At 43.9% G+C, this 15,318-nt stretch overlaps 1 protein-coding gene across 2 annotated transcripts in view; it reads left to right on the plus strand.

Annotated features, from left to right (window-relative positions):
* lgr4 (leucine-rich repeat containing G protein-coupled receptor 4) overlaps positions 1-15,318 on the plus strand; it is a 184,843-nt gene that overhangs the window by 143,848 nt on the left and 25,677 nt on the right. For both annotated transcript variants that reach the window (XM_052146356.1, XM_052146346.1), the window contains exons 12-15: positions 4,981-5,052; positions 8,658-8,723; positions 8,857-8,928; positions 11,116-11,187. In XM_052146356.1, the coding sequence (XP_052002316.1) occupies positions 4,981-5,052; positions 8,658-8,723; positions 8,857-8,928; positions 11,116-11,187 (282 nt within the window). The remainder of the gene's footprint in view (positions 1-4,980; positions 5,053-8,657; positions 8,724-8,856; positions 8,929-11,115; positions 11,188-15,318) is intronic.

The following is a 15,318-nucleotide window of genomic DNA, read 5'->3' on the forward strand; positions in this document are numbered from 1 at the left end:
ACTCTGTAGCCGCAGGAAAGGAAGGTGCACAGCCCCAAGCCCTTCACTAACCTCTATCCTGAGCTGTGACGTCAAAGGCAGCAGACAACTAAAAGTCAATTTGACCACTTTTAAGAGCCCTCCAAAAACGTGGTCACTGAAAAAACATCTACTATAATATAATGAAATATTTGCATATACAGTACTGTGCAAAAGTTTTAGGCACTTGTGAAAAACTTTCAAAGTGAGGATTTCTTGAAAAGAAATTACATAAATAGTTCCCCGTCTGTCACTCACTTCGATGTTGTGTCGAAGAAGCGACGAATATGCCTCTAATCTATGAAAAAAGGCCAATGAGAATTAGGCAGACAGTTTTTGCATACCCCGCCCCCGGACATACGGGTATAAAAGCGGAGAAATACGTCGAGTTCATTCAGAAATTTTCTTCGGAGCCGATCGTCATGTATGCAGTCAGCTGCGAGTTACACACCCGTTCCTGTTCCTCTGACTGCTGTTGGATCTACGGCGCACTTCAGTGGCTTTCTCCTTCTCTGCACGGCATTGCAGTTTGCCCCTGGGTGCTTCAACAGCACAAAACTAAATGAGTATATTGTAAAAGAGTGATTTTCTCTGAAAGAGTATTTTCCTCTAAAAGAGCAAATACACAGCTGGCGTTGAACGTCCTTTTCAGGACGCGTCTTTATAAAGATGCCCTTCCGCCCCTGTGTAGTTCCTGGATGCGGTAGAGTTCTCTCACTTCAGACGGCCACAGGCGTTGTCTCGTGTGTCTGGGTAGCGATCACACCGAGTTGATGGAGGCGATGCGCCTGTTGATGGAGGCGATCTGGGGACGGCAGCGGGTTCAGCTCCTCCGGGTACGCCCCCTCGGACCACCCGCCCCCCGGCACGCTCGTTGACTCCTGTCCGTGCTCGAGGCAACAGCGGCTCGCCTTACAGCCAGCCTGCCTATCCTCTAGAGCTCGAGGTGGATGAGCTCGCCGCTGCATAGGAGAGCTCGCCGCCTTCGGGCCATCACGCCCAGGCTGAGGCTGACGCACAGGTGTCCAATATGCTTGCCCAGGCCGCCGCCAGCGTGGGGGTGGACTGGAAACTTCCGTCCTCCCCACAGCCATCGCGGTTGGATGACTGGTTCCTGGGGGCTCCGCGCCGCGAAGTGCATGATGGGCTGACGTCTGCATTGAGGGCACTCCGCTCCACTCGTCACAAAACCACTCGCTCATCCGCTCTCGCTACCCTCGACGGCGGAGTGGCCCATGGCGATTCCCCTAATGGACAGGTCTGTTGCGCTCGACCTGTGTCCCGAAAACCCTACCACCTGGCAGGGCCTGAAGGCCTGTAGGACAATGTCTTCATTGACTGCCAAAGCTTACAGCACCACTGGACACGCTGATTCTGCCCTGCATGCCATGGCCCTCCTGCAAGTCCACCAGGCGAAGGCACTGAAAGATCTGCACGGGGGTAGCCCTGATCCCGACGTGCTGCAGGAACTGCGCTCAGCGACTGACCTCGCCCTCAGAGCCACGAAGGTCACAGCGCAGTCACTCGGGCAGGCAATGGCCACACTCGTGGTCCAGGAACGTCATCTGTGCGCTTCCTCAACGCACCTGTCTCCCAGTTCGGCCTCTTCGGCGACACCGTCGAGGACTTTACCCAGCAGTTCTCCGCGATGAAGAAACAGACGGAGGCCATCTCGCATATCCTGCCCCGCCGCAAACCTGCCACCATGGGCCATGCCCCGTCTGCTTGCCGGGGGTGTCCTCCTGCGGCGAAGAAATGCCGTGCTCCGCCTCAACCTAGGCCTAGCTCTCAGCCCAAGTGTTGAGCATCCCACAGGAATTCGACGTCTCACGGACCCCCTCGAGGACCCGCAAGGCTCCCAGGCACTCCTGAGATGATCTACCCATGGTTCAAGACGTTAGCTCCGGAGCGGGTAAGCAGACCGCTCCGTCCCTCGGTCGAGGGCCGGGAGGAGAATCTTTTGTAGATGGGGCTGCGGTACCCACATTCTCAGTAAAAGAGCAATTTCCTTTGTCTCTGGGTCACCTGGTTACACAATTCAGTTTGCCAGGCCTCCGCCCCCCTTCGTGGGAGTCCGTTTTTCCGCAGTACACGGCGAACATGCCAAATCCCTGCGCGCGAAATCACTACTCTCTTACTCAAAGACGCGATGGAGCCTGTCCCTCCAACCGAGATGAAGGGTTTCTACAGCCCTTACTTTATCGTACCCAAGAAAGGCAGTGCCTTACGACCGATCTTGGACTTACGAGTTTTCATCCAGGCTTTGCACAAACTCCCGTTCAAAATGCTCACTCAAAAACACATCTTAACTTGCGTCGCCTTCTTCCCCTGTTTAGGGTAACCAGACGGATTCCAACGACTTTTATGGGGCACTGGGGTAGGGTACGTGCAGTATGACACAACTGGTCGCCTTTGCACGTGACATACTTGCCCGCTCTTGTGTCAGCAGTACACGTACATGGCTCAGCGCATGGTGTGATTTAAATTGGACCCCTAGTGTCGCTTCTTCGACACAACGTCGAAGTGAGCGATAGACGGGGAACGTCTATGTTACGTATGTAACCTCTGTTCCCTGATGGAGGGAACAAGACGTTGTGTCCTCCCGGCCAAGTCGCTGAGGACCATTTCCGGCTCCTCATAAAACTCCTGAATGAACTCGACGTATTTCTCTGCTTTTATACCTGTATGTCCAGAGCCGGGATATGCAAATACTGTCTGCCTAATTCTCATTGGCCTTTTTTCATAGATCAGAGGCATATTCGGCGCTCAAGAGAGACCCCTAGTGTCGCTTCTTCGACACAACATCTCATTCCCTCCATCAGGGAACGGAGGTTACATATGTAACCTAGACATTTTCATTAATCAATTAACATCATACAAAGTCCAGTAAACAGAAAAAGAGCTAAATCAATATTTGCTGTGAACACTTTTGCCTTCAAAACAGTACCAAATACCCTACTTACACCTGGTCTCACTTTTTCTTGGTTGTTGGCAGATAGGATGTTCCAAGAATTTCTTGAAGAATTTGCCATATTTATTCTATCTATTTAGGCTGTCTCAATTGCTTCTGTCTCTTCATGTAATCCTAGATTGACCCGATGTTCAGTGGGGGGCTCTGTGGGGGCAATGAAATCTGTTGCAGAGCTCCCTGTTCTTCTATTCTGTTTGCAAAAGTAATGTTTGGGAGTCTAACATTTATATTTCCTATTGACACACTGAAGTAGCAGATATAAATAACCATCTTAAGACAAATGTTTTTGTGAAACATCTAATGTGCCTAAGACTTTTGCACAGTACTGTATATATGTTGTTTGAGAAAAAGAAAAAAAAAACTTACATAGGTTACATTTGAAAATCCATCAATGTAGACAGGTACTTTTTATGGCAGCAGAAAAGTGTAGTTACAACATCTACCAGCAGGGGCTAACAGGACTATACTAACCAGCTAAACCTTGATCCTTGAAACAACACGTGGACGGCACAGTACCTGAACTGACAATAAATTACAAAATACAGGGTTCCTATGGTCATCCAAAACCTTTAAATATCAGGACATTATTAAATTGTGTTTTCCAGGCCTGGTAAATTCATTAAAATTAAAACAATCTTGGAAACTAATGGAGAAATCATGATGAAGATAACATTTTCTTGTGTAGAGTAAAACTTGCTCGCAAGCCATAGTGATTTCTGAGTGAATACTTTTTTAGCATGGTTGAAATGGTTCACAAATCAGTCTTAATGATTAATTAAAGAACAGGTCTGAATCAAAGGTATATTTAAAAATTGGTTTCCAGAAATATCAAACGACTAGAAAAGTCATGGAAGTTCATATGTAACCTTGTGCGACCCCATGTACACATGTGTGGATGTTGTATTTTGGCTTCGCTATACGCGAATCATAATTTAATTTCATTTAAACCGACCTATCTCAGTTCAGAAGACACTGGGATTTCAGTAAAGGTTTAAACTTTCGGCGTACCGAGTCATTTGACAAAACAAAATGGCGTCGATCACAAAAAAAATTGTCTTTGGGAGAAATGCCAACAAAAGAGTCTCTGGTTTCATCCAATATGCCAATTATTATTTTTATTGTTTTAAGCGATTTATCGTGAAATGCCACACTGCTAAACATATTTTACACTAATATGTACAATAGCATAAGGTTTTCATTTCAAATCCAAAAGGATTACAATACGGTGCATTTCGAACTGTTCTGAGACCAGTTTAGACATACAGCACACTGGTAATTCACTAAATAGGGAGCAAGGGAGCAACCTATAGCTTTCCTATGAAGCCAAGTGCATTCAACCCAAACTTCCTATCAGAAGTTCAGTTTCAGTCTGCAGATGATTTTTGAACCACTAACATGATTGGCAGTACAGATTCAGAATTAATAATGGATCTTTTTTTTTTTTTTTTTTAACACTGATGGCAGTGATTGGATGATGCTGGCCATTACTTTTATACTTTTTGATTTTTTTTTTGCCAAAATAGAAAAAACATTGTAACATAAAAGTCGTCAAATCATTTTTATTTGTAGTTTTTTTATTTGTGCTTTTCCCAATACACATGACCCAAAGCAGCTTTAAATATCAGAAAATCAGCTGTAATATCTGTAACATCTCAATAGCCAACATTCCTGGAAACAAAATAAACAATTTGATTAAAAAAAAATCAGATTTTCTATAGCTTGGTATTATTTAAAATTTTAAACTTAGTCTCATTGTCCACATATGTGGACATACATTTTTAGAAAAACTATTTGCTCTAGAAATTATTATTATAATTTATTTATTTGCATGTTTATTAGGTGCTACTCTTAACAAATCAAAATATAAAATGTTCCTGGAAGCAGTCACTCTCGGGTCTCAGGAAGATAAAGAATAACTTTTTCATGCGTGGGCTACATCTTTATATAAAATAATTTTACAATGTATACATTTTCTGTTTTTTGTTGTCCAGGACTTTAACAGGAACTAAAATCCAAAGCATACCAGCAGACCTATGTGAGGATTTGATTGTGCTGCATACACTGTAAGTCACACCAGATCTTGACACACAAACCCACCTCAACATTTAGTTCCACTAATGTGTGCTCAGACACACACACTCACACGTTGTCACGACACACACAGACACAGAGGACAGGTTGAACCCAGATGCGGTAGCTTTATTGGAGATACTGAAATGAGTAAGTCAACAGAAATGCAAGAAGTAGAGAACTTAGATTGGCAATAACAGAGATTGTGTCCATAGGGAGCATACAGGCGGATCGCCACTCCAGGAAGTCGAAGGACGATGATGGGAATATCGGGTGAAAGTGTAGCTTTTCTGGGGAAGTAAGATGAGCAGGTGTGTCTAAGATTTCCTAGCGGAGACTAGACGTAGATGAAGTAACGGGGTGAGGATTTATAGAGGTGAGGTAATGCGAGATGAATTGGGAGCAGGTGTGGGTGATTAAAATCCTGGGGAGAGGGAGTGGAGTTGGAGTGAGAGAGGGAGTCTGGTGTGTATGTGACAGAACCCCCACTCCCACCCTCCCAAATGGCAACTCTTGGCAACCAAATGATGGATGAGGAGGGCAGGAAGGAATAGATAAGGGAATGATCCAGGAGGCAATTATGAGGCCAAGGAGGAATTGGTGGATGATCCGGTGGTCAGGGAGGAATCTGTAGATGATTAGGAGGATGTTAGACCACATGGCAGGGACTGGGTCAGGAGGCCTGGGAGGCGACCACAGGCCAGAGAATGGGTCAGAAGGCCTGGGAGTGGACCACAGGGCTGGGACTGGGTCAGGAGGCCTTGGAGGGTGGCACAGGACAGGCACTGGGTCAGGAGACCTTGGAGGTGGCCACAGGGCAGGTACTGGGTCAGGAGGCCTGGGAGGTGACCACAAGGCAGGGACTGGGTCAGGAGTCCTAGGAGGTAACCACAGGGCTGGGACTGGGTCAGGAGACCTTGGAGGTGGCCACAGGACAGGGACTGGGTCAGGAGGCCTGGGAGGCGACCACAAGGCAGGGACTGGATTAGGAGTCCTAGAGGTAACCACAGGGCTGGGACTGGGTCAGGAGGCCTTGAAGGCGGCCATAGGGCAGGGACTGGGTCAGGAGGCCTGGGAGGCAGCCATAGAGCAGGGACAGGATCAGGAGGCCTAGGAGGTGGCCACAGAGTAGGAGCATGTTCAGGAGGCTTGGGAGGTGATTTGGTGACTGGAGGTGGAGACTTAGGATGCAGAGCCATAGGCGGACCTGGAAGTGGAGCTACTGGAGTAGGGGTTGGAAGGCTGGGAGGTGGAGACCGTTATGGGGTTGCTGGGGTTGAGGGCGGAGATGTGAAAGACTCAGTGGGTGGAGACAAGGATGGTGGAGCCGTGAGAAGTTCAAGGGTCAAAGCCATGGAATGCGGCGTCATGGGAGGCGGAGCCATAGAAGGCTCTACGGTAGGAGCCTTGAGAGGTTTGAGGGGTGAAGCAATGGAAGACGTGGAAGGCTTGGAGCAAGGAGCCGTGGAAGACTTGGGCAAGGAGCCGTGGAAGACTTGGGCAAGGAGCCGTGGAAGGCTTGGACCAAGGAGCCGTGGCAGGCTTGGACGAAGGTGCCATCCTCGGAAAGGCTTGGATGAACGAGCTGTTAATGACTCGGAACAGACTTCCGGGGTGGAGAATACAGGATGAACGAGCTGTTAATGACTCGGAACTGACTTCCGTGGTGGAGAATACAGGCAGAGACTGAGGAACGATCTCCGTGGTTGTGAGCACTGGCAGTGACTGGGGAATGATCTCCGTGGTCGTGAGCACAGGCGGTGACTGGGGAATGATCTCCGTGGCCGTGAGCACTGGCAGCGACTGGGGAAATGACCTCTGTGGTCGTGAGCACTGGCAGCGACTGGGCAACAACCTCCATGTTCGTGAGCACTGGCAGGAACTGTAGAATGACCTCCGTGGTCATGAGCACTGGCAGTGACTGGGGAACGACCTCCGTGGTCGTGAGCACTGACAGGGACTGGGGAATGACCTCCATGGTCATGAGCACTGACAGGGACTGGGGAATGATCTCCGTGGTCGTGAGCACAGGCGGTGACTGGGGAACGACCTCTGTGGTCGTGAGCACTGGCAGCGACTGGTTGATGACCTCTGTGGTCGTGAGCACTGGCGGCGACTGGGCAACGACCTCCATGGTCGTGAGCACTGGCAGGGACTGTAGAATGACCTCCGTGGTCGTGAGCACTGGCAGTGACTGGGGAACGACCTCCGTGGTCGTGAGCACTGACAGGGACTGGGGAATGACCCAGATGGTCATCAGCACTTGCATCAACTGGGGAACAACCTCCGTGGTCGTGAGCACTCGCAGTGACTGGGCATTAGGAGCTCTTCTTCTCCTCCTCTTCTTCCGGACAGCTGGAGCATTGTGCAAGAATGGTCAAGGCTACATGCAATGGCTCTGGGATGGTCAAGGCTACAGGCATTGGCTCAGGGACAGTAGAGGCTGATTCGCTTGTACAAAGGAAAGACTCCCCACCTCCGAAAGGGCTGCAATTCAATTTGCATTCAAGGTCAATCCCATTCCATAAATGAATTTGAGGTAGGAGTCTGATATGGTGGATGTGGTAATGAGTTAACAGAACTTAGATCTGTATTCCAGTAGAGGAAGATTTTGTTTTGAAGTGGACTAGTCAGCTCCATAATCCTGATGAATGTACTCGGTGCTTCGAGGGATTTTGGAAGCCCCCGCTGAGTCCACTTGGTGGTCTAGTGTTCTGTCATGACACACACAGACACAGAGGACAGGTTGAACAAGATGCAGGAGCTTTATTGGAGATTCTGAAATGGGTAAGTCAACAGAAATGCGAGGAGTAGAGAACTTAACTTGGCAATAACAGAGTTCCACAGAGAGCATACAGACGGATCGCCACTCCAGGAAGTTGACGGACAATGATGACACTTGGAAATATCGTGGATGCGGGATTAATGGGTGAAAGTGTAGCTTGTCTGGGGAAGTCAGATGAGCAGGTGTGTCTAAGATTTCCTAACGGAGACTAGATGTGGATGGAGTGGCGGGGTGAGGATTTATCAAGGTGAGGTAATGTGAGATGAATTGGGATCAGGTGTGGGTGATTAGAAGCCCAGGGAGAGGGAGCAGAATATGGAGGGAGTCCGGTGTGGATGTAACACGTAGTCAACACATGTCAGTTAAATGTCCATAAGTGCCCAATGATGTGCCAGTTACAGCACTCAGTAATTAAACATCAGTCGCAAACCTTTAACACACAAAGGTTAGAACGCACACACTGTCACTGAAAAGCCTTTAAGTCCCTGCTGTCAGTTAAGCTATAAACATATGCTCCGCTCGTGTTATGTCAGTCATAACCAAATGCTTCCTCCATCTCGGCTTCAAACACACACACCATCACACAAACGGTGTGCATCAGTCATGCGTCATCCACCTCACAGGCCTATGTGCAGTGGCCTGTCGGGCACAGCTGCGAGTTTTAAAGTGATGTCTAATGACCTCCCAAAGGAGAGCGAAGCAGAGACAGGCCTACTCACTGCCTAAGTGCTTGAACACATCGTACATCCTTTAGTTCCTGTCTACACTTCATCAAAAAAATTAAATTCCTTTGTTGTATGTATATTCTGACAGGGATCTGTCCTACAATGAAATCGAAGACCTGCCATCCTTTCAGGACTGTGTTAGATTGCAGGACATGTAAGTTTTATTAGAATGGAATTGTTCTCTACTGTTTATGTACAATTCAGTTCTAACATATGAATGAATATACTCTCTAACATAAGTATGATTGTCAGTGCATGTGTTAATGAATAACTATTTGCTCTTGCAGAAGTCTACAGCAAAACCAAATTCAGCAGATAGACAGAAGTACTTTCCGGAGTATGACCAGCCTTAGAGTGCTGTAAGTATCACATTCACTGTCAGCTATAAGCAAGTCATAATGTACATTCAGCCAGTCATTATCACATTGAAGGTATCTTGTATCACTCAGGTTTCTTTTGCGATACTGACCGATGGACTATAATATATCAAATTAATTTCCATATGAAAAAATAAATGGATATTAAATATTAATCTGACTAGAAATTATTTTATTATGTGAGAAGAAAGAGACTGCATGATGATACGAAAGACAAGTGCAGCTAAGAAGTTGGTTTACCTAGGCCATTGGTCTATTAACCCTTGTATGGTATTCGGGACAAATTGACCCGTTTCAAATTTTTACAAGATGAAAAATGGTACAAGTATACAATTTTTCTACCTGAAACTCAATGGCCTTAGCTTATTTTCTGTGATAAACATGTACAAAGTACACAGCCAGCCACTGAAAGAGCCCCACAGCCATATTTGACAAAGAATGGACAGATTGAATGGTCTTCATCCCCAGTGAGAGAGCCCCCCCCGCTCAGCTGCTAACATAATACGGATGGTACCAGGGCCCACACGATTTGCAGTGACTCAAGTCATCCTTTGAGCTGCTGATTCCTGACTCAATTCAGAAAATTATTCTGGATATGACCAATCTTGAGGGGAGACATGTATTCGGTGACCAGTGGAAAAAGATGGACATCTTGTATCTGCATGCCTACTTTGGCATCCTCATTCTTGCTGGTGTCTACTGGTCAAGGGGCAATTTTTAGAGCCACAATGTCTCTGAAGAGCTTCCATGTATTCTCAAGGATCATCAGATTTGACGACCGGGGAATCAAGACCTGTTAGACGGTGGGGAGACAAGTTAGCAGCAATCCGCACTGTGTGGACCAGTGGGTGGACCGGGTTCCCCATCTTTACAACCCTAGGCCCAATGTAACTGTGGATGAACGGCTTGTGGGGTTTAGAGGCCACTGCCCTTTCAGGCAGTATATGCCCTCAAAACCAGCAAGGTATGGCATCAAAATCTGGGCTGCCTGTGATGCTGTTTCATCTTATTCATGGAACATGCAAATTTATTCTGGGAAGCCAGAAGGAGGAGCTGCTGAAAGAAACCAGGGGACACGAGTGGTGCTAGATATGTCACAAGGCCTCAATTTTGTGATGCATGTGTTTTGTAAACAGGCATGCCTGTCTTTTTTCCCAAGCACCACCCCCTGTTGCAAGGACTATGCCTCAGTTGTTCATATGCATTACATAAGATAAAAGTGATTGATTGTTGAAGTTCCAGTTGATGTATTGAAAGTTTGTTTTCATGAAAATGTTCATGAAAACATTGTCTCACTTCATTTTTTCCAAGATAAGCATGATTTATGACACCCAAGTATTGAGTATAGTGGATCAATTATAACCTTGAATGAATCACACTTCCATTATTAATTGTGTTCTAGTATAGACTGATTGCAATACTTAAACATATATGTTATCTCAATTGTTTGAAATTGAGATAAAGATAATATATGTTAATGGTTTATGAAGTACATTTTTATTTCAGAATTGTTTTTAAAACCCAAAATATTTTCCGGGTCAATTTGACCCGATGGATACCAGAGGGTCTCAAAAGTGAAGACAATACAAGGGTTAAACAGTATAATGGTAATTATGAAAAAATATTTTAAAACAGATTGACATGATTGACCAATCAGAATCAGTTTATTTTAAGCGAGTCACAGATTTGCATACATAAATTTCCAAATTGATTGTAATAAATCCAATAGAATAGCCAATATATGCACATCATATGACTGCACATAAGCTGAATTCCATATTTGTAGCAACCATAAACAACCAACAGTTAGACTAATGAACAGCTGTACATTACTTGGTGGAATTGTTTATTGTGATTATTATTATTATTAATAGTAAGTATGTGTAATTATTTTTACATTGGTGTCCTTTATCATTGCTGTTGTTTCCATCTTGTAAAAGCAATAAGCCACTTGAGGTTGTGATTTTACCATGGATTTTGCATAATGCTTTAACAATGGTAAACGCATTGTAACTTCAGAGCCTCAATTGGCATTACTTTATTTGACTTGTTCCACAGTAACACATATTATCCGGACATGCATGAGGTTGCCCTGAATTCTCACTCTTTACCAAGAGCCATCTGTATATGTTTAACCTGTGGATATATTTTTTTCTTACCACTCTACAGAGATCTGAGCAGAAATCGGATCCAGTTCATCCACAGAGATGCCTTCCTTTCTCTCAGCGCTCTCACCAACCTGTGAGTGTTCAGTCAAAGTGCACACAGTGGCTATTCTGCTCTCATTATCATTCATTCATTTATAAAGTAACATAGTATTTCAGTGGAACAGATACAACAAAGAAATTTGGATTTAATTGTGGTTGTGTTTATTAAAGCTATAATGGAAAGTCATTGTTGCATACTATATATTAGGGGTGTAAATATTTGCCTTGACAGTGATTCGATTCAGTTATGATTTTACGATTGCGAGTGTGATATTGCTTTTATACAACAGTTCAACGAACAAGTAAATAAAATATTGAGGAAAAACTAATGTCTAAAGAGAGAGAGAGAGCGAGTGAACGTGTGTGATTACCTGCATCTGTCATGACTCCCAAGCAGAGATGAACAGTAAACCTATAGCGGGAATAATTTCATAGCTGTTTCATTAGGAAATTGGTACTTTAATTCACCAAAGTGGCATTCAACTGATCAAAAGAATAATCAAGACATTATTGATGTCAAACAGCACCATCACTATTTGTAAAAAGTGATTTTTTTATCATATCTAGACAGGCCCCATTTCCATCAGCCATCACTCCAACACCTTATCCTTGAGTAATGCAATAGACACAGTATGCAATAGACTGTCATGTCTTAAGGTCAATATTTGGACAAAAATGGCAAAAAGAAACCGCTTTCTCAAGAAACTCGTCAATCGGTCATTGTTTGAGGAATGAAGCCTATACAATGCTTAAAATTACCAAAGATATGAAGATTTCATACAAAGGTGCACACCTCAGTCTTCAAAGACAAAGGACAACTGGTACTAACAAGGACACAAAGAGATGTGGAAGGTCAGATGTACAACTAAACAAGAGGATAAGTACGTCAGAGTCTCTAGTTTGAGAAATAGATGTCTAGTTTAAGAAATAGATGTCTCACATGTCCTCATTGAATTCTACCTGCTCAACACCAGTTTCATGTACAATAGTAAAGAGAAGACTCAAGGGTACAAGCATTATGGGAAGAATTGCAAAGAAAAGCCTCTTTTGAAACAGAAAAACAAAAGGAAAAGGTTAGAGTGGCCAAAGAAACAGACATTGGTCAACAGATAATTGGAAAAGAGTGTTATGGATCCTAACACCATTGAGCTTTGTGGGATCAGCTAGACTGTGAGGGGCGTGAGAAGTGCCTGACAAGCCAGCCACATCTATGGCAAGTGCTGTCATTGCTGCACATGGAGGATTTTTGGATGTGAACACTTTGAAGTAGTTTAAGAAGTTCTGACATTTTTTTTCAAATTGTAATAGTAATCTTTCATGTTATTAATGTCCTGACTATGCATTGTGATAAGTTGAATGCCACTTTGGTGAATAAAAGTTCCATAAGAGCAAAATCTGTGCATTATTCCAAACTTTTGAATTCCAATGCCATTTGCAGTGGGTTTAAAAAAATAGCCATCCCAGCGTTATAACCTCCCTGAGTGTTTCCCAGTAGCCGATTCGTTTCTCTCCTCCACTGTGTTTTTGTTATTAACAATTTTTTATTGATTCTATAAACAAATTTAATCAAACAACACAAGACTACACGGAATCAGCTTTTAACAATTATGTGACATACTGCATGTGCGTGTGGTACACCAGCTGCACAGTCTCTCACAGGAAAGCGCTCCAGAGGGTCATCAACACCGCACAGAAAATCACTGGCAGCCCTCTCCTCACACTGGTAGAACTATACAGTTCCCGCTGCTTTAAAAAAATACAGAACATTTTAAATGACACCTCTCACCCAGGCCACCACCTGTTCAAACTGTTACCGTCAGGCAGACGGTACAGATCCATCAGGGCAAAAACTAATAGACTCAAAAACAGTTTTTACCCATCTGCAATAACTGTAATTAACGCTGCTAAAGTGAACTGAACTGATTGCAGGATTGGTACAATATGTATGACTGTGTATGTGTATATGAATGCCTGTTCAGGCTGCTTTATTCTTCTTTTAGATACTATTTATTTACTGTTTTTTAAAAATTATATTAGGAATGATGCACTGGCTGGTTAGCACTTTAAAATCTTTTCGTTGTACATGTGACAATGACAATAAAGTTTTCTATTCTATTTTCTTTTCTATTCCACCCAACATACATCCCAGTTGTCAAACATTAAATTACAACAGACACACATATAAACAAACAGTCCAAAGAAAATACACTGACATAACAAAAACATATACAATAAACCAACATAAAAGAAAAAGGGTTCCTCATTTTAATTAAACTCGTCCCTCTCCACTGCTCCTCCCTGGCAATCTTCTAAGAAGGTGCCCCACTTCTTCCCATATGCACCCAAACTGCCCAGCCGTCTATGTGACATTTCTTCTTCAAAATCTGCCACTCTGCCCAGCTCGGTGCACCACTCATGAAATAAGGGCACAATAGCCGACTTCCATCCCCTTAGCATTACCTGCCTGCCGAACATCACGCTGGTAAGGACCCATTGTTTTACATGTTTATTCATTATATTAATGCCTTCCCCATCACCCAAAATACAAAGTCTGTGTCAAAATAAAATCGAAGTGCTCAAGACCTCACAAATAAAATTCTGAACCTTCAACCAAAACTCTTGAATTTTAGTACAGAACCAAAAAACATGGGCTATGTCCCCATCCTCCAACTGGCATCGCCAGCAAGTAGGTGTGTCTTTAAGGCCAAGCCTATACAATCTGGAGGGAGTCCAATAAAAACGATGCAGAATCTTAAATTCCATCTCTAGATGTACACTTACATTTTTTTTTTTTTTTTTTAAATCTTACCCCATTCTAATATTTTCAGAGATGTCTATGCTCCATTTTCATACAGGTCTCCCAGCATAGCAACTCCCGTCTCAATCCATTCTGTCCAGCAGAAAGGGGACTTGTTAATGCACAATTTAAGGTTTAACCAAATACTAATGTTCAGGTAAATGTCCGAATTGAACACGTGGGAAACTTTTGTCCACACTAAATGCATGTGCGAGATAATGGGATGTGTCCTTTACATCTCCGGTCAGCTTTGTAGAAAGAATTTGCAATGGAAAGATAGGTGCAAAGACCTCCTGTTCAGGAGACAAAAAGCATAATAGTAAAACAAAATCTAGGGGAGACCTAACCCACCTTTGTCAATTGGCCTGTGTAACTTGTTGAAATGCATCCGAGGATGTTTTCCATTCCAGATAAAAGATTTAGCTATACTATCAAATTGTTTAAAATAAAAGAGGGGAACTTCAATGAGGAGAAACTGTAGTAGGTAGTTGAATTTTGGAATAAAATAAATATTTATAACAGTAGCCTTTCCTGTCATAGATAAATGTAGTGAAGCCCGCCTGTCCACATTGCTCGAAAAACTTTTTATTAAAGGGTAAAAATTAACTCACATAAATTTGCTGGGAAAAAATACCCAAATGCTTAATGCCCTGTTTGGGCCACTGAAAGGCGCCCGGCTGAAAAGCTACTAACGGGCAGTATGCTGTCAGAGCCAAAGCTTCGGATTTAGACCAATTAACTCTGTATCCTGAGAATGTAGAAAAGGCATTAATAATTCTGTTGAGGCAAAGCATAGATCTTGTAGGTCCGGAAATTTATAATAAAATATAATCTACACAAAGCAAAATCTTATGCGCCATACCTCCTGTCACCACCCCTGGAAAGTAATCTTCCCTTCTTATCACGACTGCTTATGGTTCCAGCGCAAGACAGAACAATAATGGGGAAAGAGGGCAACCTGCTGGGTGCCCCTATTCAGAGTAAAATAATCTGAAATTAATCCATTTGTTTGTACCGCTGCTACCGGGTATCTATAAAGTAACTTCTGTAATGTAATCTATCAGATGACATTTGGCACTTCAGCTCTGCCTCTGCACTATTAATATTCCCTTCCAACTCCACAAGTTCTCGTGCTTTGGACTTTTTGATGAATGAGTCATACAGTATGATCCGACCCCTAAGAACCGTCTTAAGTGCCTCCCAAGCCATGCCCACAGAGGATACTGAGGACCAGATGGTCTCCATATAAATATTGATTTCAGCCTTTAACATTTGTTGGAATTCAGGATTTTTCAAAAGGGATACAATAAAACGCCAACTATATGATTTATTGTGGCAACACCTCTAAACTTACCAGGGCGTGGTCCG

The sequence above is a fragment of the Xyrauchen texanus genome, chromosome 2, assembly GCF_025860055.1.
Source record: "Xyrauchen texanus isolate HMW12.3.18 chromosome 2, RBS_HiC_50CHRs, whole genome shotgun sequence".
Classification (NCBI taxonomy): Eukaryota; Metazoa; Chordata; class Actinopteri; order Cypriniformes; family Catostomidae; genus Xyrauchen; species Xyrauchen texanus.